This window comes from Trachypithecus francoisi, unplaced genomic scaffold, assembly GCF_009764315.1.
Source record: "Trachypithecus francoisi isolate TF-2019V2 unplaced genomic scaffold, Tfra_2.0 Lachesis_group16, whole genome shotgun sequence".
In the NCBI taxonomy this organism is placed as follows: Eukaryota; Metazoa; Chordata; class Mammalia; order Primates; family Cercopithecidae; genus Trachypithecus; species Trachypithecus francoisi.
In genome coordinates, this window is record NW_022681461.1 from 49,127,713 (window position 1) to 49,154,803 (window position 27,091).

The 27,091-nt window shown below is 41.5% G+C and overlaps 1 protein-coding gene and 1 pseudogene across 5 annotated transcripts in view; one reads left to right on the forward strand and one right to left on the reverse strand.

Moving 5' to 3' along the window:
• The window catches only part of HAUS6 (HAUS augmin like complex subunit 6), a 56,206-nt gene that overhangs the window by 22,620 nt on the left and 6,495 nt on the right, over nt 1-27,091 (reverse strand). For 4 of the 5 annotated variants that reach the window (XR_004443493.1, XM_033237432.1, XM_033237431.1 and 1 more), the window contains exons 2-11: nt 26,193-26,288; nt 22,941-23,019; nt 21,480-21,612; nt 18,040-18,187; nt 16,406-16,471; nt 16,051-16,099; nt 12,179-12,349; nt 9,131-9,324; nt 6,496-6,622; nt 4,756-4,858 (exon numbers count right to left, since the gene is read on the reverse strand). Coding sequence is in view for 4 of the 5 variants with exons in the window: in XM_033237432.1 (XP_033093323.1) it covers nt 4,756-4,858; nt 6,496-6,622; nt 9,131-9,324; nt 12,179-12,349; nt 16,051-16,099; nt 16,406-16,471; nt 18,040-18,187; nt 21,480-21,612; nt 22,941-23,019; nt 26,193-26,288 (1,166 nt within the window). In the remaining variant the exon portion in view is untranslated. The remainder of the gene's footprint in view (nt 1-4,755; nt 4,859-6,495; nt 6,623-9,130; nt 9,325-12,178; nt 12,350-16,050; nt 16,100-16,405; nt 16,472-18,039; nt 18,188-21,479; nt 21,613-22,940; nt 23,020-26,192; nt 26,289-27,091) is intronic. The other variant, XM_033237433.1, reaches the window with a different exon arrangement.
• LOC117099480 lies at nt 1,700-1,798 on the forward strand (annotated as a pseudogene).

Genomic DNA, 27,091 nt, shown 5'->3' on the forward strand with positions numbered 1-27,091 from the left:
TTGAGCCACCGCACCCGGCTAAACACAGTAATTGTTAAAAACAATTTTTATCAATGTCATTAAAAAAAGACAGGCATTATTCTAGAATAAAAGTTACTAAGAGAATAAAACAATCACATGTAATGAACTAACCCTCTCTGGATCCCGGTTTGAAAAGTATAAACATTAATAAAGAACCTTTGGAAGATAATAAAAAAATTTCATTTATAAACTTTAAAAAAGAGGAAGAACAATATTACATATTGTTTATAGGTCTATACATAGGTAACAAATTTTTTTTTTTTTTTTTTAATTTTTTGAGACGGAGTCTAGCTCTGTCGCCCAGGCTGGAGTGCAGTGACCGGATCTCAGCTCACTGCAAGCTCCGCCTCCTGGGTTTACGCCATTCTCCTGCCTCAGCCTCCCGTGTAGCTGGGACTACAGGCGCCCGCCACCTCGCCCGGCTAGTTTTTCTTCGTATTTTTAGTAGAGACGGGGTTTCACCGCATTAGCCAGGATGGTCTCGATCTCCTGACCTCGTGATCCGCCCGTCTCGGCCTCCCAAAGTGCTGGGATTACAGGCTTGAGCCACCGCGCCCGGCCAACAAATTTATTTTATAAACATACATCAGACTAAAGATTAGATTCAGAAAAGTGATTACTACCTCTGTGAAATCAGTAAGGAAGGTGAAGAAAGGTGGATATCCAAGGATTAACTATATATGTACATTTTTAAAAACCTAAAGTGAATATTGCAAACCTTTGCCAAAAAGGTGTTTAATAAACAAGTATTTATAATATTATTCTCTGTACTTTTCAATATGCTGAAATATAATTTAAAAAAAAATTTTTAAAGTAAATTAAGTAAGATGCAATATGTAAGGTACAGGAAGGCAGAAATGGTTGTTTTATCACAAAAAATATAATGTTTAAGTAGCCCAGCTCAGATCAAGGTTCTATACTAGGAGAAAAAAGGGGGGACTCCCAAGAGTACCACTTCCAATTGGACTTCCTAAACAGACACATTTTCCCTCAGTATAAAGGCAAGTAGAGAAACCTCCAAATGGACATGAGAATTTCATAGATTCGAAGGGGTAAAGTAACCCTGGTGAGAGTGAAAAAGACTTTTCCCAACTGAAATGAAAACACAACACAATGCCAAGAGCTCTGTTGGCTAGTGGATTTGAAAAAAAAAAGAGAGCGAGAAAGAGAGAAATAATTCAAAAATAAAAAATAAAAATAAAAGAGTTGGGCCGGGCGCGGTGGCTCAAGCCTGTAATCCCAGCACTTTGGGAGGCCGAGACGGGTGGATCACGAGGTCAGGAGATCGAGACCATCCTGGCTAACACTGTGAAACCCCGTCTCTACTAAAAAAATACAAAAAACTAGCCGGGCGAGGTGGCGGGCGCCTGTAGTCCCAGCTACTCGGGAGGCTGAGGCAGGAGAATGGCGTAAACCCGGGAGGCAGAGCTTGCAGTGAGCTGAGATCCGGCCACTGCACTCCAGCCCAGGCGACAGAGCGAGACTCCGTCTCAAAAATAAATAAATAAATAAATAAATAAATAAAAGAATTAAAAACAAAGCCAAGAGCTATCAAAAGAATTCTACCATAATTAAGGACTGTCCACAGCCACCATGGAACCAGAATGCTCTATCTGAAGCTCCTCTTCATTTATCAAACCATGCAGCCTTTTATTTTTTTTAAGAGAAAGGGTCTCATGCTCACTTCAGCTGCACATATATTAAAATTGGAACAATACAGAGATTAACATGGCCCCTGAGAATGGATAACACTAATTTTTAATTTAAAAAAATTTTTAAGTTAAAATTTAAGAAAAATGGCCAGGTGCGGTGGCTCACACCTATAATCCCAGCACTTTGGGAGTCTAGGCAGGCAGATTGCCTGAGCTCAGGAGTTTGAAACCAGCCTGGGCAAAACGGTGAAACCCGATCTCTACTAAAATACAAAAAATTAGCTGGGCGTGGCGGCGTGTGCCTGTAATCTCAGCTACTGGGGAGGCTAAGGCAGCAGAATTGCTAGAACCTGGAAGGCGAAGGTTGCAGTGAGCCGAGATCGCACCACGGCACTCCAACCTGGACGACAGAGTGAGATTCTGTCTCAAAAAAAAAACAAAAAAAGAGAGACGGGGTCTTATTCTGTTGTCCAGGCTAGAGCATTGTGCAGTGCAGCAGTAATAGCAGCCTTGAACTTCTGGGCTCAAATGATCCTCCTACCTCAGCCTCCTAAATAGCTAGGACTACAGACACACACCACCATGCCTAGCTAATTTTTCATTTTTTGTAGAGACTGGGTCTCACTATGTTGTCCAGGCTGGTCTCGAACTCCTGGGCTTAAGCAATCTTCCACCCTCAGCTTCTCAAAGTGCTGGGATTACAGGTGTGAGCCACTATGCCCAGCCCCATGCAGACTTTTCTATGTCTTCTCTTCTGGTTGCACCTAAACTGAGCCTTGCTCTCTGGTCTATATTCTTTCCCAACCAGTGTCCTCCCCAAATACACCTGACTCTCAAACCAATTACCTATCCCAGTGATTAAGTCCTGTACTAACTGCTGTCATGACCTTTCGCCTGAGTGAACTACAGCCTACAACTATTACCTGCTCCAATTTGGCTGTATAATTTGTTTTTTATTCATTCATTCCTTATCTATCCTCTATTTACTGAACCTAATTGTCTTGTACACATGTGCTAATTAACACAGGTTAATTATCGTACTATTCTTTCATGTTAAAAAAAAATTGTGAGCTTCCACAAAAAACCTGTACGGGGCTGGGCGCGGTGGCTCAAGCCTGTAATCCCAGCACTTTGGGAGGCCGAGACGGGCGGATCACAAGGTCAGGAGATCGAGACCATCCTGGCTAACATGGTGAAACCCCGTCTCTACTAAAAATACAAAAAACTAGCCAGGCGAAGTGGCGGGCACCTGTAGTCCCAGCTACTCCAGAGGCTGAGGCAGGAGAATGGCGTAAACCCGGGAGGCGGAACTTGCAGTGAGCTGAGATCTGGCCACTGCACTCCAGCCCGGGCGACAGAGCAAGACTCCGTCTCAAAAAAAAAAAAAAAAAAAAAAAACCTGTACGGAATGTTTATAGAAGCAATACTCATAATAGCCAAAAGGTGAAAACAACCCAAATGTCCATCAACAGACGAATGGATAAACAAAATGTGGTAGAAGCATACAATGGCATATATTCATAAAAAAGGAATACAGTACTGACTGATACATGCTACTACTTAGATGAACTTTGAAAACGCTATGCTAAGTGAAAGAATTCAGTCACAAAAGTCTATGTATGATATGATTCCATCTATATGAAAATCCAGAACAGGGAAATCTGGAGACAGAAAATATCTTCGTAATTGCTTTGAACTGGAGAAATGAAGGGGGATTAGGGGGTAATAGCTAAAGGGTATGAGGTTTCTTTTTCAGGTGACAAAAACGTTTACAATTGTGATGATGGTTGCACATATTTGTGAATTTAGCAAAAAACAGGAAATCATACATTTTCAATGAATGAACTGTATGATATGTGAATTCTAACTCAACGAATCTGATTTTTAAAAATTGAAGGCTGATACATGCTACAAGATGTAAAAAACTTGAAAATACTGTACATGTGGTGCCTCACACCTATAATCCCAGCATTTCGGGAGGCCAAGGAAGGAGAATTGCTTGGAATCAGTTCAAGAAAACATTGAGCAAAGTTAAAAACAATGCAAGTGAAAGAAGCCAGAAACAAAAGGCCTCATATTATATGACTTCATTTATATGAAATATCCAGAACAGGCAAATCCATAGAGATAAGAAGTACATTAATGGGTTGGGCGCAGTGGCTCACACCTATAATCCCAGCACTTTGGGAGGCCGAGACAGGCGGATCATTTGAGGTCAAGAGCTCAAGACCAGCCTGACCAACATGGTAAAACACAGACTCTACCAAAAATACAAAAAAAAAAAAAATTAGCCAGGTGTGGTGGCACATACCTGTGATACCAGCTACTCAGGATGCTGAGGCAAGAGCATTAATTGCTTGAACCCAAGATGGAGGCTGCAATGAGCTGAGATTGCACCACTGCACTCCAGCCTGGGCAACAGAGCAAGACTTCATCTCAGAAAAAAAAAAAAAAAAGTACATTACTGGCTGCCAGGGACTAGCGGGGAAAATGGAAGTGACTGGTTAATGGGTTAGAGGGTTTTTTTGAGATAATGAAAATATTCTGGCGGCTGGGGCTCAGTGGCTCACACCTGTAATCCCAGCACTTTGGGAGGCTGAGACAGGTCAATTATTTGAGCCCAGGAGTTCAAGACCAGCCTGGGCAATACAGTGAAATCCCATTTCTACAAAAAAAAAATTACAAAAATTAGCCAGGTGTGGTGGCGCACACCTCCAGTCCCAGCCATGTGAGAGGCTGAGGTGGGAGAATCACTTGAGCCTGAGGTAGTCAAGGCTACAGTGAGCTGAGATTGTGCCACTGCACTCCAGCTTAGGCAACAGAGTGAGACCCTGTCTCAAAAAAAATCAAAGAAAAAGTTCAGAAACTAGATAGTGATGATGACTGCATAACACTGTAAATGTACTAAATGCCACTGAGTTATATACTTTGCAATAACTGAAACTGTGAATCTTAGGTTACATGCATTTCACCACAATAAAAAAAGTGGAGGAAAAAAACAAGGAATATAAAGAACTATTACAATAATGAAAAAGAATGACAGGAAGGAGGTTTCAAAGAGAAAAACAAATAAACAACCAACCTGGAAGTGAAGCAGGATACTGACAAAGAATACTCTTTGCATATACTTCTTCTGAGGCAGGATCAAACGAAAGGGGAGACATTGGTGGTAAAAGATCTACAGACTTAAAACAGAAAATTCACAATTTTGAAGTAAACATATTTGCTAACTACTACAATAACAATGCTGAGTTAATCTATGAATAGATTATTTTCTCCCTAAGAAAGACAGAATTACCAAGCATGTATCAGATAACTATTTTTATTTGTTTATTTTTCTTAAAGATAGGGTCTCACTCCCTCATCCAAGCTAAAGTGCAATGACATTATCATAGCTCACTGCAGCCTCAAACTCCTGGGCTTAAGCAGTCCTCCCACCTCAGCGTCTCGTGTAGCTAGGCCTACAAGGACATACCACAACACCCAGTTTTGGGGGTTTTTTTTGGTAGAGAAGGGGTCTCACTATGTTGTCGAGGCTGGTCTCCAATTCCTGGCCTCAAATGATCCTCCTGCCTCAGCCTCCCAAAACAATGGGATGACATGTGTGAGCCACCACGCCCAGCCCTATAACTATCTTTAAAGCAAAGTACAACATTAGGAGCAAGGGGGATTACTTAGTCCTTGAATTTCTCAGACATCACAGTACTTCACATCAAGAGGACTCTTTTTTTTTTTGAGACGGAGTCTCGCTCTGTCGCCCAGGCTGGAGTGCAGTGGCGTGATCTTGGCTCACTGCAAGCTCCACCTCCCGGGTTCCCGCCATTCAAGAGGAGTCTTGCTTTCTGGCTGGGCACAGTGGCTCACGCCTGTAATCCCAGCACTTTAGGAGGCAGAGGTGGGTGGATCACCTGAAGTCAGGTATTCAAGACCAGCCTGACCAACATGGTGAAACCCCATCTCTACTGAAAATAAAAAAATTAGCCGAGCATGGTGGCGGGCACCTTTAGTCCCAGCTACTTGGGAGGCTGAGGCAGCAGAACCACTTGAACCTGGGAAGCAGAGGTTGCAGTGAGCTGAGATCATGCCACTGCACTCCAGCCTGGGCAACAGAGCAAGACTCCATCGCAAAAAATAATAATAATAATAATTGTTTTCTTTTTAATACAATCCTTCGGATCTAAAAATATTAACTGTAAATGACAACAGCAACTTATGGATATTATATTATATATATATTTAGAAAAATTACAGAAACCATAACATAGAAACTTTAGACTCAAATGCAAAGATGACATACATACATTTCTAGGTCATTCATAACACAATAAATTCACAAACTGCCATTTATTAAACTATTCTCCAAAAGGCAAATTGGCTGAGTGCAGTGCTCACGCCTGTAATCCCAGTACTTTGGGGAGGCCGAGGCAGGAAGATCACTTGAGTCTAGGAGTTTGAGACCAGCCTTGGCAATGTAGGGAGACCCTATCTATAAAATTAAAGAAAAAATTAGCCAGGCTTGGTGGTACACACCTGTAGTCCCAGCTACTCAGAAGGCTGAGGTGGGAGGATTGCTTGAACCCGGAAGTTCAAGGTTACAACAAGCTATGATCATGCCACTGTACTCTAGCCAGCTATGATGGTGCCACTGCAGTCCAGCCAGCTATGATTGTGCCACTGTACTCCAGCCAGCTATGATCGTGCCACTGTAGTCCAGCCAGCTATGATCATGCCACTCTACTCCAGCCTGGGCAACAGAGCAAGACACTGTCTCAAAAAAAAAAAAGTGGGGCGGGGAGAACAGGGGCAAGTCAACATTACTTACTGGAGTCCAACCTTTAATTAGACTGAAAGGAGACAAACCAAGAAATTCTTTCCACTTTTTATGCCATTCTTCTTGCTTTTCAACAACAGATTGTCTTATAGTTGTGAGATCATCTTTTATTCTATACCTATAATAGCATTAAAAAACTTTATTCAAAATATGAAGATACCAAAAAAGCACTGAGTCAAATTTAAGAAAATAACAATAGTTGTAGAGAAGTGAAAGGAAATGGAACTGAAAGTTTAATCAGTATACCACATATAAATTAAATAAACTTCTCACAGGTGAATATTCAGAACCTAAAATACCTTTCTCTTTTTATGACCATAAAGAAGGCAGGAAGCAGTGTCTCACGCCTGTAATCCCAGCACTTTGGGAGGCCAAGGCGGGCGGATCACCTGAGGCCAGGAGTTCAAGATCAGCCCGGCCAATGTGGTGAAACCTCGTCTCTACGAAAAATACAAAAATTAGCCAGGCGTAGGAGTGGGTGCCTGTAATTCCAGCTACTAAGGAGGCTGAGGCAGGAGAATCACTTGAACCCAGGAAGCAGAGGTTGCAGTGAGTCAAGATCATGCCATTGCACTCCATGCACTCCAGCCTGGGAGACAAGAGTAAAACTCCGTCTCAAAAATTAAAAAAAATAAATAAATAAATAGTTTTTAAAAAATAGTTAAAAAAAAAAAAAAAAAAAGACTAGAACGAGGCCGCGTACGGTGCCTCACACCTGTAATCCCAGAACTCTGGGAGGCTGAGGCAGGTGGATCACATGAGGTCAGGAGTTCGAGACCAGCCTGACCAACATGGTGAAACCTTGTCTCTACTGAAAAACAATAATAATAATAATAATACAAAATTGGCCGGATGCGGGGGCGCGCCCCTGTAATCCCAGCTACTCAGCAAGCTGAGGCAGGAGAATCACTTGAAATCAGGAGGCAGAGGTTGCGGTAAGCCGAAATAGTGCTATTGCGCTCCAGCCTAGGCAACAAGAGGGAAATGCCATCTCAAAAGAAAAAAAAAAAAAAAAAAGCAATAATATATCTATTACTCCATTTTATTTATTCTTTTTTTTTTTTTTTTTTTAAGATGGAGTCTCACTCTCTCATGCAGGCTGGAGTGCAGTGGTGCAATCTCAGCTCACTGCAACCTCCGCCTCCCAGGTTCAAGTGATTCTCCTGTCTCAGCCTCCTAAGTAGCTGGGATTACAGGCACATGCCTGGCTAATTTTTGTCTTTTTGGTAGAGACAAGGTTTCCCTATGTTGGCCAGAATGGTCTTGAACTTCTGACGTGAGGTGATCCACCTACCTCAAGCCTCCCAAAGTGCTGGGATTACAAGTGTGAGCCACCACACCCAGCTACTCCATTTATTTTTAAAATAGAATTTCTTCCTTGCTCTAAACTTGAGTAGGACTTTCACTCCCACTCTCTGTCCATTCCTATAAGTATACCATACTTTCTATTCTTTCTGCTCAATTAAAAAACTGTTCAAGTGGCTGAGGCAGGCCAATCACCTGAGGTCAGGAGTTCCAGACCAGCCTGGCCAACATGGTGAAACCCCATCCCTACTACAAATACAAAAATTAGCCAGGCGTGATGGCACGTGCCTGTAATCTCAGCTACTTGGGAGGCTGAGGCAGGAGAATCGTGTGAACCCGGGAGATGGAGATTGCAGTCAGGGGAGATCATGTCATTGCACTCCAGCCTGGGCAACAAAGCAAGACTCTGTCTCAAAAAAAGGAGGCCGGGCTTGGTGGCTCACACCTATAGTCCAAAAACTTTGGAAGGCCGAGGCGGGTGGATCACCTGAGATTGGGAGTTCGACATCAGCCTGACCAATATGGAGAAAACCCGTCTCTACTAAAAATACAAAATTAGCCAGGCATGGTGGCACATGCCTGTAATCCTAGCTACTCGAGAGGCTGAGGCAGGAGAATCATTTGAACCCAGGAGGCAGGGGTTGCAGTGAGCTGAGATCGCACCATTGCACTCTAGCCTGGGCAGCAAGGGCGAAACTCCATCTCAAAAAAAACAAAAAACCTTTTCTAAGGTCCAGTTTTATGATTAGACCCAACAAAAGGAAACTACAGAAAAGCTAAAATTATTTCATAAAAAAATTATCGGCCGGGCGCGGTGGCTCAAGCCTGTAATCCCAGCACTTTGGGAGGCCAAGACGGGCGGATCACGAGGTCAGGAGATCGAGACCATCCTGGCTAACACAGTGAAACCCCGTCTCTACTAAAAAATACAAAAAACTAGCCGGGCGAGGTGGCGGGCGCCTGTAGTCCCAGCTACTCGGGAGGCTGAGGCAGGAGAATGGCGTAAACCCGGGAGGCGGAGCTTGCAGTGAGCTGAGATCCGGCCACCGCACTCCAGCCTGGGAGACAGAGCGACACTCCATCTCAAAAAAAAAAAAAAAAAAAAAAAAAATTATCATTCAGGGCAAATCATTTATCCCACTAATTTTCCTTTTCCTTTCTGCTTCATGTATATCTCCAAGAGTTGATTATGTAAGGTTTTTGAGTACTAGAATTCTCATACTTGTTTGCCAAAGCTGAAGAGCTATTAAAGTTATACCAGTTTTGTTAAGAAAACCACCCTACTCCTCCCACAGTAAAATAACAGATCTTTTCAGAGTACCTCATATGCTTCAGATCTGATAATCTTTCCTTCTGAAATTTGGTCTCTTTTTCAAGGTAGTGAAGGTCTACTGTCAATCTTGCCTCACCAGCCTGACACCGTTCATATTTCATCACTTTCAAGACTTCATTTAATAACTGAATAACTGTCAAGAGGTTCAGTTTTCCAGCCTCATAAACATTTCCTATGTGCAACTAAGGAATCAGGAGGAGAAAAAATTGGTGAACTATAGGTTATTATAATAATAAACTATTACATAAAAATATTTATGTTTTTTATTATTAAAGTTTATCTTAAAGAAAAGAGAAGGGCCAGATGTGGTCGGTGGCTCACGCCTGTAATCCCATCACTTTGGGAGGCCAAGGGGGGTGGATCACCTGAGGTCAGGAGTTCAAGACCAGCCTGACCAACATGGAGAAACCCCGTCTCTACTAAAAATACAAAATTAGCTGGGCATGGTGGCACATGCCTGTAATCGCAGCTACTCGGGAGGCTGAGGCAGGAGAATCGCTTGAACCCGGGAGGCAGAGGTTACAGTGGGCCGAGATCACACCACTGCACTGCAGCCTGGGCAATAAGAGCGAAACTTCATCTCACACACAAAAAAGAGGGAAAAAAAGAATCAAATATCCCCAAACATAAAATGACGTAAATAATTTTGGCCCAATGAAAACTACTAGGAAAGAATTAACATGCCTTGCTACATTTTTTGTTACATTTTTATATTATGCAAAAGGTTGAAAACTAGAATAAAAGAAATGTTAATAGATGGAAAGAAAAACAAAGATTAAGCAGAAACAGCGGGTTTAGTGAAAAGACCATAAATTCATTTTTTAACAGAAGTTACAAATCAATGACCCCTAAAGGCTGTATCTGTACTTAAACATGCTTCTTTGGCTTACACAGTTCTATGGCTTAAAATCATTTGAATTAGTCGCCAATTTTTTTTTTTTTTTTTTTTTTTTGAGACAGGGTCCCACTCTGTCTCCCAGGTTGGGTGCAGTGGCTCAATCTTGGTTCACTGCAGCCTCCGACTCCAGCTTGCAAGCGATCCTCCCACCTCAGCCTCCCAAGTAGCTGGGACTACAGATGTGCACCACCATGGCCAGCAAATTTTTGTATTTTTAGTAGAGACGGGGTTTCATAATGTTGGCCAGGCTGGTCTCAAACTCCTGACCTCAGGTGATCTACCCACCTCAGCTTCCCAAAGTGCTGGGATTACAGGCGTGAGCCACCATGCCCAGACAGTTTCCAAACTTTTTAAATCATAGATTTCACACAAAAATTATGGGCCAGGCACAGTGGTTCACGCCTGTAATCCCAGCACTTTGGGAGGCCGAGGCAAGAGGTTCATTTGAGGTCAGGAGCTCTAAGCCAGCCTGGCCAACATAGTTAAACCCCGTCTCTACTAAAGAGGTGTCTCTCTTCAGAGTCACAACAATATTTTATCTTTGTATCTCTCCAGCATATAGTAGATGCTTGATGAATTGTGTTTTCTAAGAAAACAAAAAAGTAAGCTATCCAGATAATGTCCCATAAGCAAGTGGAAATAATTGGATGGAGTTTGGGTTGATGAGGAGAGACTGCTGAAGTCATGAAATTGGTAGAAAATACAAATAAATTCATAATGAGGGAAAGGAAAAGAGGGCATTAAAAGAACCATGGAGAACATTATTTAAAAGTTAGACAGAAAGGCCAGGCATGGTGGCTCATGCCCCAGCACTTTGGGAGGCCAAGGCGGGCGAATCACAAGGTCAGGAGTTCGAGACCAGCCTGGCTAACATGGTAAAACCCCATATCTACTAAAAATACAAAAATTTAGCTGGGCACGGTGGCGGGAGCCTGTAATCCCAGCTACTCAGGAGGCTAAGGCAGGAGAATCAATTGAACCGGGAGGCGGAGGTTGCAGTGAGCCGAGATCACGCCACTGCACTTCAGCCCAGGTGACAGAGTAAGACCTAAAAAAAAAAAAAAGGTTAGATAGAAAAAAAGAAACTAGGCCGAGCACAGTGGCTTACGCCTGTAATCCCAGTACTTTGGGAGGCTGAGGCGGGTGGATCACTTGAGGTCAGGAGTTCAAAACCCACCTGGCCAACATCGTGAAACCCCATCTCTATTAAAAATACAAAAATTACCCAGGCGTGGTAGCACACGCCTGTAATCCCAGCTACTTGGAAGGCTGAAGCAGGAGAATGACTTGAACCAAGGACGGGGAGGTTGCAGTGAGCCAAGATCATGACACTATACTCTAGCCTGGGTGACAGTGTGACTCTGTCTCAAAAAACAGAAAAAAAAGAAACCATGAAAAACAGGGCAGCAGTCTGAAAGACCATAGAAACGCAGAGACACTGAGTTTATAAAGCTAGAAGAAGAAGACTATACAAGCAATACTTAACAGTATCAAGATAAAACAGAAGCCAGGGGATGGAGACTTTTTAAAAGGACATTTGGCAATTAGGAGATCACTGTTCTTCTCTTTAAGAATTTATAATGAACTAGTACAGTACCATCTTCCTACTAAGAAACTTCACACTGTCTACACTATATAATGTAGTACTGTACAGGTATGGGCAATTAATAAAAATCAATAAATATAAATATACACACCTTTAACAGTATCCCTCCTTATGAAAGTTTTACTAAATACACTCATAGAAATAAATTCTGGCCGGGTACAGTGGCTCACACCTGTAATCCCAGCACTTTGGGAGGCCGAGGTGGGTAGATCACCTGAGGTCAGGAGTTCAAGACCAGCCTGACCAACATGGAGAAACCCCACCTAATAAAAATAGAAAATTAGCTGGGCATGGTGGCACATGCCTGTAATCCCGGCTACTTGGGAGGCTAAGGCAGAACAATCACTTGAACCTGGGAGGCGGAGGTTGCAGTGAGCCAAGACCATGCCACTGCCCTCCAGCCTAGGCAATAAGAGCAAAACTCTGCCTCAAAAAAAAGAAAGAAATTCTGAAAGCAGAAGAACACTGCAAGAAAATATACAATTACATCACAGGCGTTTTCTCAAAAGCTTCCTTAATATCAAATGCTTACCTGAAACATTTGTTTCTCAATCTTGTCAAGTAAGAGCCTTGGAATATTAATAGCAACATCAGTTCCATCTAAAGCATATTGGTTAACAAGACTAAGGACCGAACTAACAACTTCTCTCTCTTTTTCCAAAAACATGAGTGTTTCATTCACTGAAGCCCACAAAGACCGAACCTTTGGAAACAGAAACAAAATATTAAAGTTCACACATAATCCATATATATTTTTTTAAAATGTAAATATATGTTCACTCTTAGTAACAAATTTCCTAGAATGATTTCTAGTAAGAAAATTAAATAATTATACTTTAATAGTTTAAAACTCCCTTTGGATATTATTTCCAAAGGGAATTTTTGAAAAATGTATCAGGAGAATCTAGCTCACTATAATTTTCAAACAAATCTAAGAATTTTTTTGTTTTTAGAGATGAGGTCTTACTATGTTGCCCAGACCGTACTCAAACTCCTGGGCTCAAGCAATCTTCCCACATCAGCCTCCCAAGTAGCTGGGACTAAAGGCACACACCACTGCACCCAGCTCCAAATCTAAGAAATCTTATGCAAGATACAGTTAGCATTTTCTATATGTTGACATGTAATCAATCTACCGAAGATCACTCGGGGAGAAATAATTTTTAAAATTTTTCAAGAGAAGCCGGGCGTGGTGGCTCACGCCTGTAATCCCAGCATTTTGGGAGGCCAAAGTGGGCAGATCACAATGTCAGGAGATCGACACCATCCTGACTAACATGGTGAAACCCCGTCTCTACTAAAAATACAAAAAATTAGACAGGCGTGGTGGCGGGAGCCTGTAGTCCCAGCTACTCGGGAGGCTGAGGCAGGAGAATGGCGTGAACCCGGGAGGCTGAGGGGGCAGTGAGCCGAGATCGCGCCACTGCACTCCAGCCTGGGTGACAGAGTAAAACTCCATCTAAAAAAAAAAAAAATTTTTTTTCAAAAGAAAAAAACTACTACATCTCAATTTTAAGTCATTCAGTTTGAGGAAGTTAAAGTGTGGGAAATTATGCCTCATTAAAAACAAAAAATCTTACGCATATGCTAATCTATATTCATTAAAATTGATATACAAGAATATTTAGGCAGGCACAGTGGCGCATACCTGTAATCCCAGTTACTCAGAAGGCTGAAGTAAGAGGATCCCTTAAGCCCAGGATCCTTGCAAAAAAAAAAAGAATACTCACACAATGTCTATTTGTAATAATCAAAAAGTAGAAACAATCCAAAGGTCCATCTACAGTAAAAAAGGGTACACTGGTGCTATGTTCATAAAATAGAACACTAAGCAGCAATGAGAATAAACACACTATGATTACACACAATAGCATGGATAAATACCATAAACAATGTTGAGCCAAAGTCAGACACAAAAGAATATATTCTATATACTCGCATTTATATGAAGTTCAAAAACAGGTAAAACTAATCTTCAGTGTAACACGTGAGGGCAGTGTTTCCCCGTGGGGGGAAACAGTGTAAACCAAACAGGTTCAAGGAGGATTCTAGGGTGCTGGTAGCATTCTATTCCTTAAACAATATTGGCTATATGGACATGTTCACTTTGTGAAAATTTGTCAAGCTATATACTTATGAGTTATACATTTCTTGTATATACGTTACGCTTTAACAGAATTTACAAAAGAGGGAGGGAGGTGGAGAAATATAATTATACACATGTTCTTCCTGCATGATAAAAATACAGTATTAAATATCTCTAATTAGTTCACTTTTTTTTTCCTTTTTTCTTTTTTTTTTTTTGAAACAGGGTCTCATTCTGTCACCTAGGCTGGAGTGCAGTGGCACAATCTTGGCTCACTGCAACCTTTGCCTCCTAGGTTCAAGTGATTCTCGTGCCTCAGCCACCCAAGTAGCTGAGACTACAGGAGAGTACCACCATACCAGGCTACTGTTTTATTTTTGGTAGAGACAGGGTTTCACCATGTTGGCCAGGCTGGCCTTGAACTCCTGGCCTCAAGTGATCCCTCATCCATCTTGGCCTCCCAAAGTGCTCGCAGGTGTGAGCCACTGTGCCCCCACCTCTTTTTTTTTTTTTAAGACGGGTCTCACTCTGTTGCCCAAGCTGGAGTCCACTGACACAACAAAAGCACACTGCAGCCTTGAGCTCCTGGGCTCAAACAATCCTCCTGCCTCAGCCTCCTGAGTAGGTGAAACTATAGGTGTGTGCCACCCTAAGTATCTCTGACATGTTGCATGGCAAGGTAAAGTTGTTCCCAAAGGAACACTCATTGGCTAGCAGTCTAGAGGTCTCACAGGATGGCATTTCCTTGATGAATCTGTAATTATCTAGGATCTGGTTCTCAGATTTTCCAAGTCTAGATTTTTATCTTGTCAAGGGCTCAAAGTTGACTGTACTCAGAGAAAACAAATATGAACCAAACTCAAAAGAGACTGCTGTGAAAACTTTAATAGGTTCTGCAAATTATTTTAATTATATAATTTGCAATAAGAGATTCACTAAATGGAAAATTCCATGAAGGAAGTGACTTTGCCTTGCCTGTTCTCCTCATTGTTTTGGCCCTAGTATCTACAAGATACCTAGCACATATCAGATATCAGTAAGCATTCACTGAATAAAAATATTTCCTTAAGAGGGCGCTCACCTTTACAAGTGACAATGTGCCTTGGAAGCCAAATTTATACCCACAGCAGCTTGGCATGGCAATCACAGAATCACAACAAAGAGCTTGAGAGAGATTTTATCCAAAAAAAAAAAGAAAACCTAAGAAAATACTTAACTCACATTAAAGTCAAACTCTGGAGGTCTCAAATCATTTTCATTTGTCAGAATCCTCCCTCCTGCCAAACCAGCCTCATTTTGATTCCTCATTTTCCTTTCATACTTAACATCTCCCTGCAGTTAACCCATTTTACTTAGATAAACTAATGCCACTGACAAGTATAACCTTGTAACTGACAAGGTTATACTACAATCAAGCAGAGTTTTTTGTACTGGGGTGGAGAATTTTTAATTAATCATATCTAAAAACCCTTTTGAATATAATTAAGCTTATGAATTATAAGTTCATTTTTCCATTATATTCAAGTGTTTTAAAGGCACTCCATTAATATCTTTATACATACGACCTATGAGTTAAAAAAAAAAAAAAAAAGTAATAGTACTATAAAAAGAAATGGGACTGGGCACAGTGGCTCACGTCTGTAATCCCAACACTTTGGGAGACCGAGGCAGACGGATCACCTGAGGTCAGGAATTCAAGACCAGCTTGGCCACCATGGTGAAATCTTGTCTCTACAAAAATATAACAATTAGCTGCACATATTGGCATACACCTGTAATCTCACCTACTAGGGAGGCTGAGGCAGGAGAATCGCTTGAACCCAGGGGGCGGAGGTTGCAGTGAGCCCAAGACCATGCCACTGCACTCCAGCCTGGGAGAGTGAGACTCCGTTTCAGAAACGGGAGGGGAAGGGGAAAGGGAAGGGAGGCTGGGCGTGGTAGCTCATGCCTATAATCCCAGCACTTTGGGAGGTCAAGGTGTGCAGATCATCTGAGTTCAGGAGTTCAAGACCAGCCTGGCCAACATGGTGAAACTCTGTCTCTACTAAAAATACAAAATTAGCTAGGTGTGGTAGCGCATGCTTGCAATCCCAGCTACTCAGGAGGCTGCGGCAAGAGTATCACTTGAACTCAGGAGTCGGAGGTTGTAGTGAGCCAAAATCATGCCACTGTACTCCAGCCCAGGCTTACAGAGCGAGACTCCATCTCAAAAAAAAAAAAATGTGCTAAATAGACTATAAGAGTCCCACCAACTGAGCAAACACTGCATATCACAGAATTTTAAAAGATTAAATTTCTCCTTTTATAAGTTGTCTCACCTTTTGAATTTTTTCTTCTATATTACTGTGGTCATCATAGGGTTCCATTCTAATAAAAATTAAATAATCTAGTTAGTCACATAAAATCACATGGTAATTTAATATCCAAAGAGCTAATTAGTCTGCAAACCCACCCACCAACAACCACCCCAACAAAAAATAAAATTTAATCTGAAAGCTATAATAATTTATTAGAAGAACTGGACTAGCAGTCATAACTATGCTCTAATCCTATCATCATCTGGCTATTGATATATTATTTTAATTAATGTTTGTGGGAATCTGTTTTCTCACCTGTAAAATGCAAAAGCTAAACTAGTATCTAAGGCAACTTCTAGCTCTAAAAGTCACTTACTTCTTTATTTGGTTTTCCAGTCCTATACATTCAGATCTCAAGTTTCGTACCTGCTTAACTGATAATCTACAAGAAAACATACAAAATGACAGCTGTAATACCATTACAATTAATTAGTATAGCCCACTTCTCTATTTTCCCTTTGCATATCCTTGCTCAAGGCCTCTGGGTACAGCCACCAGCAAGCTAAAGGACCCTAAACTCTCTTTATCACACAAGTGATTCAACATACAGGCTCCTATTGAGATGGACCTAGGACTCATAGGTTAGTATATCCTCTCGGATTAGAATGATGGAGGTTAGTAAGACGACTCTTATCCTCATCTCACATACCCAGGGGATAAATTTAAATGTTATCTAATACAGTCAGGCAACATTTCAGTAATTTCAAAGGATTCTATAGCTTTAGTAAAATACAACAAAGCATTCTACAAAGTTATCCTACTGTAATTGTCTACAGTTGCAAGAAAGAAATTAGGCCAGGTGTGGTGGCTCACACCTGTAATGCCTATATTTTGGGAGGCTGAGGCAGGAAAGTGGCTTCAGGCCAGGAGTTTGAGACCAGCCTGGCTACAAAGCAAGACCCTGTCTCTACAAAAAAATTTTAAAATGAGCTGGGTGTAGTAGCACACGCCTGTACTCCCAGACATGGCAGGAAGATCACTTGAGCCCCTGAACCTAAATATAAAATAGCATTAAGTGGTTTTAAAAAACGATGACTACCTACCTGAAAGAATATCTACTTAATGAAATTACCCACTAATTGGACTAATAGACATTAAAAGTAATATACTGGCAGGGTACAGTGGCTCACACCTGCAATCCCAGCACTTTGGGAGGCCAAGGCAGGCGGACCACTTGAGGTCAGGAGTTCGAGACCAGCACGGTCAACGTGGCAAAACTCCGTTGCTACTATAAATACAAAAAAGAAAATGAGCCAGGCGTGGTGGTAGGCACCTGTAATCTCAGCTACTCGGGAGCCTGAGGCAGGAGAATCGTTTAAACCCAAGAGGTGGAGGCTGCAGTGAGCCAGGATTCCACTACTACACTCAAGCCTGGGAAACAGAGCGAGATTCCATCCCTAAATAAATAAATAAATAAATAAAGTGATCTTTTCTTTCTCTAAACTTACATTTATAGTATGCCTAAAGTTTTAAAATATTTTATGCAGAAGTTGTCTGACTATAGCCAGCCACAGTGGCTCATGCCTGTAATCCTGACACTTTGGAAGGCTAAGACAGGCAGACTGCATGAGCTCAGAAGTTTGAGATCAGCCTGGGCAACATGGTGAAACCCCGTCACTATTAGAAAGAAACACAAAAATTAGCTGGGAATGGTGGCCTGCGCCTATAATCCCAGGTACTCTGGAGGCTGAGGTGGGAGGATGACTTAAGCCTAGGAAGCAGAGGCTGCGGTGAGCCGACACCACACCACTGAATTCCAGCTTAAGAGCCTGGGTGACAGAACCAGACCCTGTCTCGGATAGGGAAAAAAAAAAGAAGTTATCTGACTTTAAAATGGAAAGATAATCGCCAGGGTTTTTAGGTAGGCATGGATTATTTCTGCTGACATTATATTGGTCACATCTGTTCAAAAGAAAGAAATTATTTTCTAACTATCAAGGTACTACTTACTGTGCATTTTCCTGGTATTTTTGGGTAACACAATCTTCTCTTTGTAAAATTTGAAAAAATCTGCTACGTGCGAAATGGCATCTGGCAAGGCATTTGTGCAAGTCCTGTGGTTTTATGTTAAATGTCTCTACAAAATGATGAGAAGAATCTACACGGAACACAAATAAGATTATAGAAAACAGGCTGGTCTGATAGTAGTGGGTTATCAGAATTGAACATTAGTGTCACTAACATTAATGGTATACAATCTCCCACTGCTAAATTTGATTGACTTTTTAAAAAAGGAACACAGATTTACAAGCTAATAAATACCAAAAATGTTGAATTTTAATATTAAGAAATTAACATCATGTAACCAACAACTCGCCAAAAGCTAGTATACCATAAACATATAACAATACAACTAATGTTTTGTTTTGGTATTTGGGATTGTTTTTTTGAGACAGGGTCTCACTGTATTGCCCAGGCTGGAGTGCAGTGGCACAAGCATAGCTCACTGCAGCCTCAACCTTCTGGGTTCAAGCAATCCTCTCACCTCAGCCTCCAGAGTAGCTGAGACTATAAGCACGTACCACCATGCCCAACTAATTGTTTTTTTAATATTTTTTGTAGAGACTGGGTCTCAAGGTGTTGCCGAGGCTAGTCTTGAACTCCTGGACTCAAAGGATCCTCCTGTCTCAGTCTCCCAGAGGGCTGGGATTACAGGCCACCACACTCGGCCTGATACAACTAATGTTAACAAAAGTAAGATGACCTTTTTTTAAGGCAGGCAACTAAAAAAGATTTCTAAAGGTGAGTTATTTTACACAATTAAAAATTTTCAGAGCGCATCTACCTAAAAACATTCTTATTATAATTTGAGACATCTAGAAATACATTTATATCTATAGTGTATTTATTTATAGATATCTCAAATTATAATAAGAGCTACTTTGCTTCCAAAAAGAATATTTTTTCTTTTTTTTTTTTTTTGAGACAGAGTCTCCCTCTGTCACCCAGGCTGGAGTGCAGCGGCGGGACCTCAGCTCACTGCAAGCTCCTCCTTCCGGGTTCATGCCATTCTCCTGCCTCAGCCTCCTGAGTAGCTGGGATTACAGGTGCCCACCACCAAGTCCGGCTAATTTTTTGTATTTTTAGTAGAGACAGGGTTTCACCGTGTTAGCCAGGATGATCTTAATCTCCTGGCCTCATGATTCGCCTGCCCTGACCTCCCCAAGTGCTGGGATTACAGGCGCAAACCACCGTGCCCAGCCACAGAACCTTTTAACAAAGGAAGAAAGTCAATATAAAAAGGTAAGAGAGGATCACATCATCTCCACTGCTGCCATCAGTTTACTTTTCCTCCTAGTAAGACCAATAGGACAGGATAACCAAATAAAACCACTGTTCATTTCTCAAATAATTATTCACTGTGTTACTAAAAACCAAAGTAGACCTGAGAATAACCCATAAATTTATTTCAGAGTTCAGGTTTTTACCTGTAACAAATCCTACTTTAACATGGCTCAATACAACAAAAACATGAATATTCTGAAAATCAGGGACTTCCACAATGCATTAACATTGCTTATCCAGGTCCTAGCATTGCTTCAGAGAAACCACCAGAATTGGCCGGGCACGGTGGCTCACGCCTGTAATCCCAGCACTTTGGGAGGCTGAGGCGGGCGGATCACAAGGTCAGGAGTTCGAGACCAGCCTGGCCAACATAGTGATACCCCATCTCTACTAAAAATACAAAAAAATTAGCCAGGCATGGTGGCGTGTGCCTGTAGTCCCAGCTACTCAGGAGGATGAGGCAGTACAATCACTTGAACCCAGGAGGTGGAGGTTGCAGTGAGCCGAGATCACACCACTGCACTCCAGCTTGGGCAACAGAGTGAGACTTCGTCTGGGGAAAAAAAAAAAGAAATCATCAGAATTACTACATATTTAACAGGAAATGAGTTTACCAAATTTAGAAGTTATCTAGAGACTGAACATGTTGACTGAATTGGTTTAAATCCAGAAATAGGACAAACCATGCTTATGCCTTATTAAATCCAAACATGCATATTTTATATAAAATAGCTTGTATTACATGTAATTGGGGCAGATCATCCACTAGCAGAAAAATTGGAAACATTTTTATATTACATTTGAAATCCTGGCACTTTGGGAGGCTGAGGTGGGAGGATTACTTGAGACCAGGAGTTCAAATCAAAACCAGCCTGGGCAACATAGGGAGACGTACTCTATCTCTAAAAAAAATAAAATTTTTTTTTGAGACTGAGTCTGCTCTATTGCCCAGGCTGGAATTCTGTACTGCAATCTTGGCTCACTGCACCCTCTGCCTCCCAGGTTCAAGCAATTCTCGTGCCTTAGCCTCCCCAAGCAGCTGGGATTACAGGTGCCCACCACTATGCCCAGCTAATTTTTCTATTTTAGTAATGATGGGGTTTCATCATGTTGGTCAGGCTGGTCTTGAACTCCTGACCTCAAGTGATCTGCCTACCTTGGCCTCCCAAAGTGCTGGGATTACAGGCATGAGCTACCACACCCAGCCAAAAAATAAATATTTTTTTTAAGTACAAATTGCTCTTAAACATGAAACAGACTGGGCGCGGTGGCTCAAGCCTGTAATCCCAGCACTTTGGGAGGCCGACACGGGCGGATCACGAGGTCAGGAGATCGAGACCATCCTGGCTAACACGGTGAAACCCCGTCTCTACTAAAAAATACAAAAACTAGCCAGGCGAGGTGGCGGGCGCCTGTAGTCCCAGCTACTCGGGAGGCTGAGGCAGGAGAATGGCGTAAAACCCGGGAGGCGGAGCTTGCAGTGAGCTGAGATCTGGCCACTGCACTCCAGTCCGGGCAACAGAGCGAGACTCTGCCTAAAAAAAAAAAAAAAAAAAAAAAAAAAAAAAAGCCAGGCGCAGTGGCTCACGCCTATAATCCCAACACTTTCAGAGGCCCAGGCGGGCAGATCATCTGAGGTAAGGAGTTCAAGACCAGCCCTGGCTAACATGGTAAAACCCCGTTTCTACCAAAAATACAAAAAATTAGCCAGGCATGGTGGCACACACCTATAATCTCAGCTACTCAAGAGAGTGAGGCAGGAAAATTGCTTGAACCCGGGAGGCAGAGGTTGCAGTGAGCTGAGATCATGCCATTGCACTCCAGCTTGGGCAACAAGAGCGAAACTCTGTCTCAAAAAAAAAAAAAGGGAAATTTTCCCAATCCTTGTATTAGAACATAATAAAATAATACAAATAGTAACTATGTTCATTATGAGAAGATTTCAAAGTACAGTTCCAGTAAAATATTAACCATTTCCTTTTTGGGGTACATTAATGTTTTAACTTACCTTGCTTTTACTAAGATCTCTTCATGATTTAAAAACTGTAAAGAACAATAAAAATTTAAGAATCAAAACAAAAAAATATTTTATAAATTGAACTTACTTTTAGAATTGGATTTAATATATTTCATTGCAACAAATCTTGCAAAATGATACATCAGATGAATAAACTTAGGACCACCAGGAGAAAGAAACAGTGAACCAACAACTTGAGGAAAGCTACTTCCACATTCACCCTATGAAGAAAAGAAGTAAGATGATTTGAAGACTTTGTTAACAATAACTCTTACATTTACATCACACTATTTTTGTTAAAGGGTGTGACAGTCTTGCAATAGAAGTCCCACATTTTCATGAACACTCTGCTACAGGTTGGCATGGGGTTCCCTAGTACCTCTTCATAGCACAGTGGCTTGGACATGTCAAACTCTGCAGCAGAGTACAAAACAGTCCAAGGGGGTAAAGCCCCCAGCCCACTGTCTCCTCATCATACTATTTTTGAAGCATAAAAGAATTTGAGGCCGGGCGCGGTGGCTCAAGCCTGTAATCCCAGCACTTTGGGAGGCCGAGACGGGCGGATCACGAGGTCAGAAGATCGAGACCACCCTGGCTAACACGGTGAAACCCCGTCTCTACTAAAAAATACAGAAAACTAGCCGGGCGAGGTGGCGGGCGCCTGTAGTCCCAGCTACTCGGGAGGCTGAGGCAGGAGAATGGCGTAAAACCCGGGAGGCGGAGCTTGCAGTGAGCTGAGATCCGGCCACTGCACTCCAGCCTGGGCGACAGAGTGAAACTCCGTTTCAACAAAAAAAAAAAAAAAAAAAAAAAAAAGAATTTGATCAGGACTGGGTGCAGTGGCTCATACCTGTAATCCCAGCATTTTGGGAGGCCGAGGCAGACAGATCACTAGAGGTTAGGAGTTCAAGACCAGCCTGGCCAACATGGTGAAACCCCATCTCTACTAAAAATACAAAAGTTATCTGGGCATGGTAGCACATGGCTGTAATCCCAGCTACTCAGGTGGCTGAGATGGGAGAATCGTTCAAACCTGGGAGGCAGAGTTGCAGTGAGCTGAGACTGTGCCATTGCACTCCAGCCTGGGTGACAGAACAAGACTCTATCTCAAAAAAAAAAAAAAAAGAATTTGATCAGAATTATTCCATTTAAACCACAAGTTAAACGTTTTGGGTTCTGGTTTTTCTAAACTCTACGTGGACCTGGCCAGAAAAAACAATTATAATGATACAGACACAATCATTGATACTATCTGGGGAAACAAACTAAAATAATATACAGTTGAAAAAGTTTTCTTTAAACAAAAACTGTGCTATAAACTCTCAGGAACTCTAAACCTATTTTCAGTGCACCTGGCCAGCAAAGTGGTTTTTTCGAAATACATAGAATCCCAACCAAAAACCATCAAAGATGACTATTTTAACTAGTATTTCCTTGCTTATACTGATAGCATTAAAGCATTAAAAAGCTTTCACCTCTAAAAAGTTAAAGAGCTAAAGTAGTTTTTAACTTCTTAAAGTCTGTATCTTCTAACAAAAAGAATACTTACAGAAATCCTTTTTATCCATTCACAGCAATGTTTTCGGAATTCAGTATCACTTTTTTGGTCAAATGGGGGCCAACAAAATCTGGAAAACAAAAATAAAAGCATTAGGACTATGCACAACAAGAGCCAAAAAAAAAAGCCTCAGCAAATTTTTTAAAAATCAAACTTATTTCTAATACCAGAAATATTAACACATGGCTGGGCGTGGTGGCTCACACTGGTAACCCCAGTACTTTGGAAAGCCAATGCAGACAGATCACTCGAGGCCAGGAGCTCGAGATCAGCCTGGCCAACATGGAGAAATCCCGTCTCTACTAAAAATATAAAAATTAGCTAGGCATAGTGGTGTGCGCCTATAGCCCCAGCTACTCAGGAGGCTGAGGCACGAGTACTGCTTGAACCCAGGAGGTGGAGTCTGCAGTGAGCCAAGATGGCACCACTGCACTGCAGCCTGGGTGACCCTGTCTCAAAAGAAAAAAAAAAATTAAAGTGAAATGAATTAAAGTTAACATTCTTAAATAACAGAGAGACACCAACTTGTGAGAAATTGAATTTTTTAATTTACAAACATCTATAGGATTGAGTTCTGTTTCATACAAACAACTAAAATGTATTAAATGAGGGAATGAACAGCTATAAAAATTGCTGAAAATCAGCTAAAGACAACAATCTCAATGAATCCACTGGACTAGTGCATAAAGACAATATAAATAAACTAGTAAATTAAGCCTGAAAAGAAATAGTAATCTTGCAGGACAGAAACATAAACAGATATATATGAAGAAGACAAAAAATGGCATACAAGATCATGACTCCTAGAGATAATCCTTATCATACTGTGGATGCTATTGCTTTGTGGCTAAACAAGACAGAAAAACATGAAAAAGAAAATTTTGCTTCAACTTTGGTCAAGAACATTAGGGTTTAAAATTTACTTACTGCTTTCCTTTCATTCAGGTTTTTCCAAATTTTTATTCTGAGGCATAATTATTTAAGGCCTCACACTTTTTCTATAACTACATTCAGTATTTGCAGAAAAAACAGCATGCATAGGAAATAAAAAGACTAAAAGGCTAAAAGTCAACAGTGATACTCAGTGGTTGACGGGTTTCAAAACAATTTTTACATTTTCCTATATTTTCTGAATTACTTAAAATGAGCCATAATGTTGATAATCAGCAAAAAACAAAAGTAAAAATCTATTTTTATTTGGACAGAAGAAGCTGCTCTATACCTTAATAATAGGGAATTCCAAAAAATGATCCAAACATACCTATTCCACTGCACACTCAGAACTTTAAATAAAAGCAAAATATTCAAAATAGATTATCAAAAATGAAAATAATGCCCTAAGCAATAGATCTACTTGTTGCTTTTCTATATAAAAGACTATGGCACAACATAAACGTCAAAAGAAATTTGAACACTTTTTTAGATAGAAGAAACATAAATCACATGCAAAATAACTTAGAACTGAGACTAGTGGGTGTTTACATTTTTATCTCCTTCTTAAACAACAGCATACAACAATAGAGTAAATGTAATAGGAATGATTTTTCCCTACAGCAATTGATGCTTTAATATATCACTGAAAAAAGTAAGGATTTACAGAGAACCATGTAGACAAAACAATACTGCCTATAGGAAAAGTAGTAAGGCATAGAGTACTAAGCAAAAAAAAAATAGGGCAAAATCAAGTTCATACAGATTGATATCAGTTAATTGTGCTGCTAAATATAATTTGCTTAATTATTAAGACCATAAAGAAAATGTTAAGAATTACAGGCCGGGCGCGGTGGCTCAAGCCTGTAATCCCAGCACTTTGGGAGGCCGAGACGGGCGGATCACGAGGTCGGGAGATCGAGACCATCCTGGCTAACACGGTGAAACCCCGTCTCTACTAAAAAATGCAAAGACTAGCCGGACAAGGTGGCGGGCACCTGTAGTCCCAGCTACTCGGGAGGCTGAGGCAGGAGAATGGCATAAACCCGGGAGGCAGAGCTTGCAGTGAGCTGAGATCTGGCCACTGCACTCCAGTCCCGGCGACAGAGCAAGACTCCGCCTCAAAAAAAAAAAAAAAAAAAGAATTACATAAAATAGAGGCCGAGACGGGTGGATCACGAGATCACGAGATCGAGACCATCCTGGCTAACACGGTGAAACCCCGTCTCTACTAAAAAATACAAAAAACCAGCCAGGCGAGGTGGCGGGCGCCTATAGTCCCAGCTACTCCAGAGGCTGAGCTAGGAGAATGGCATGAACCTGGGAGGCGGAGCTTGCAGTGAGCTGAGATCCGGCCACTGCACTCCAGCCTGGGCCACAGAGCGAGACTCCGTCTCAAATAAATAAATAAATAAATAAATAAATAAATAAATAAAAGAATTATATAAAATAAAAACTATATTACCTATAAAATACACAATGATTTTAAGATATGTACCAAAGAAAAACATCATGCAGATTTATAAAGATTAAGAATCAAACGTGGCCGGGCGCGGTGGCTCAAGCCTGTAATCCCAGCACTTTGGGAGGCCGAGACGGGTGGATCGCGAGGTCAGGAGATCGAGACCATCCCGGCTAACACGGCGAAACCCCGTCTCTACTAAAAAATAGAAAAAACTAGCCGGGCGAGTTGGCAGGCGCCTGTAGTCCCAGCTACTCGGGAGGCTGAGGCAGGAGAATGGCGTAAACCCGGGAGGCGGAGCTTGCAGTGAGCTGAGATCCGGCCACTGCACTCCAGCCTGGGCGACTGCGAGACTCCGTCTCAAAAAAAAAAAAAAAAGAATCAAACGTATAAGACTCAAACCTGAATTTTGTAATATTCATTCAAAACATCAGTCAAAGGCCAAGCTGAAAGTCTGGCTTATGCTGGGTGTGGTGGCTCACACCTGTAATCCCAGCACTTTGGGACTTTGGGACGCCGAGGCGGGTGGGTCACCTGAGGTCAGCAGTTTGAAACCAGCCTGACCAACAAGGTGAAACTCCATCTCAAATAAAAATGCAAAAATTAGCCAGGCGTGGTGGCAGGCACCTGTAATCCCGGCTACTCGGGAGGCTGAGACAGGAGAATTTCTTGAACCTGGGAGGCGGAAGTTGCAGTGAGCCTAGATTGCGTCACTGCACTCGAGCCTGGGTGATGGAGTGAGACTCCATCTCAAAAAAAAAAAAGAAAAAAGAAATTCTGGCTTATATCAAAACACAGTCCATTTTCAAATTTGGAAAGAAACTTAAGAAAATGGAATTATTTTTCCTTACTTGAAAACTTCTTTGGTGAGAGACTGGTCCAGAACTTGAAACAAAAAATACGAAACTATATGAAAGGCATCACGGTTCAGCTTGTCAAACATGTTCCTAGTGGTTAAAAATGAAATAGAAATAGAAAAAGAAAAAGAAAATGGTTAATAAACTAAACATCATCAAAAGCTGAGTAAGAGTTCGACGCAAATTAATGTTTTCATTCTCTTCAAGAAGTCAAGGCAAATTAATTTTTCTCATTCATGTTTTTTTTTTTTTTTTTTTTTTTTTTTTGAGACGGAATCTCCCTCTGTCACCCAGGCTGGGGTGCAGTGGCCAGATCTCAGCTCACTGCAAGCTCCGCCTCCCAGGTTTACGCCATTCTCCTGCCTCAGCCTCCCAAGTAGCTGGGACTACAGGCGCCCGCCACCTCGCCCGCCACCTCGCCCGGCTAGTTTTTTGTATTTTTTAGTAGAAACGGGGTTTCACCATGTTAGCCAGGATGGTCTCGATCTTCTGACCTCGTGATCCGCCCTTCTCGGCCTCCCAAAGTGCTGGGATTACAGGCTTGAGCCACCGCGCCCGGCCTCATGTACATTTTATAACCAGTTAAGAAAAACATACAAGCTTTCATTTTCTAATTCTCAAAACACAGATTCAATATAAGACTGGCAGAACTGGCTTTAATGAAAACAGTCTACAGAAAAGGAAGAAAAACCTAATTTGAGAGAGAACCATGCCTTATAATGGTAACAACCTACACTGACTGAATAACAGTAAATAGTTAATATTTATTAAGAGTTTCCTATTTGCCAAGCATTCTTCTAAGCCTTCTACAAGCAGTAACTTAGCTAATCTTCACTACTATTACATACTATCTACTTTAACACAAATTATTTTACTTGATCGTAATGACACTA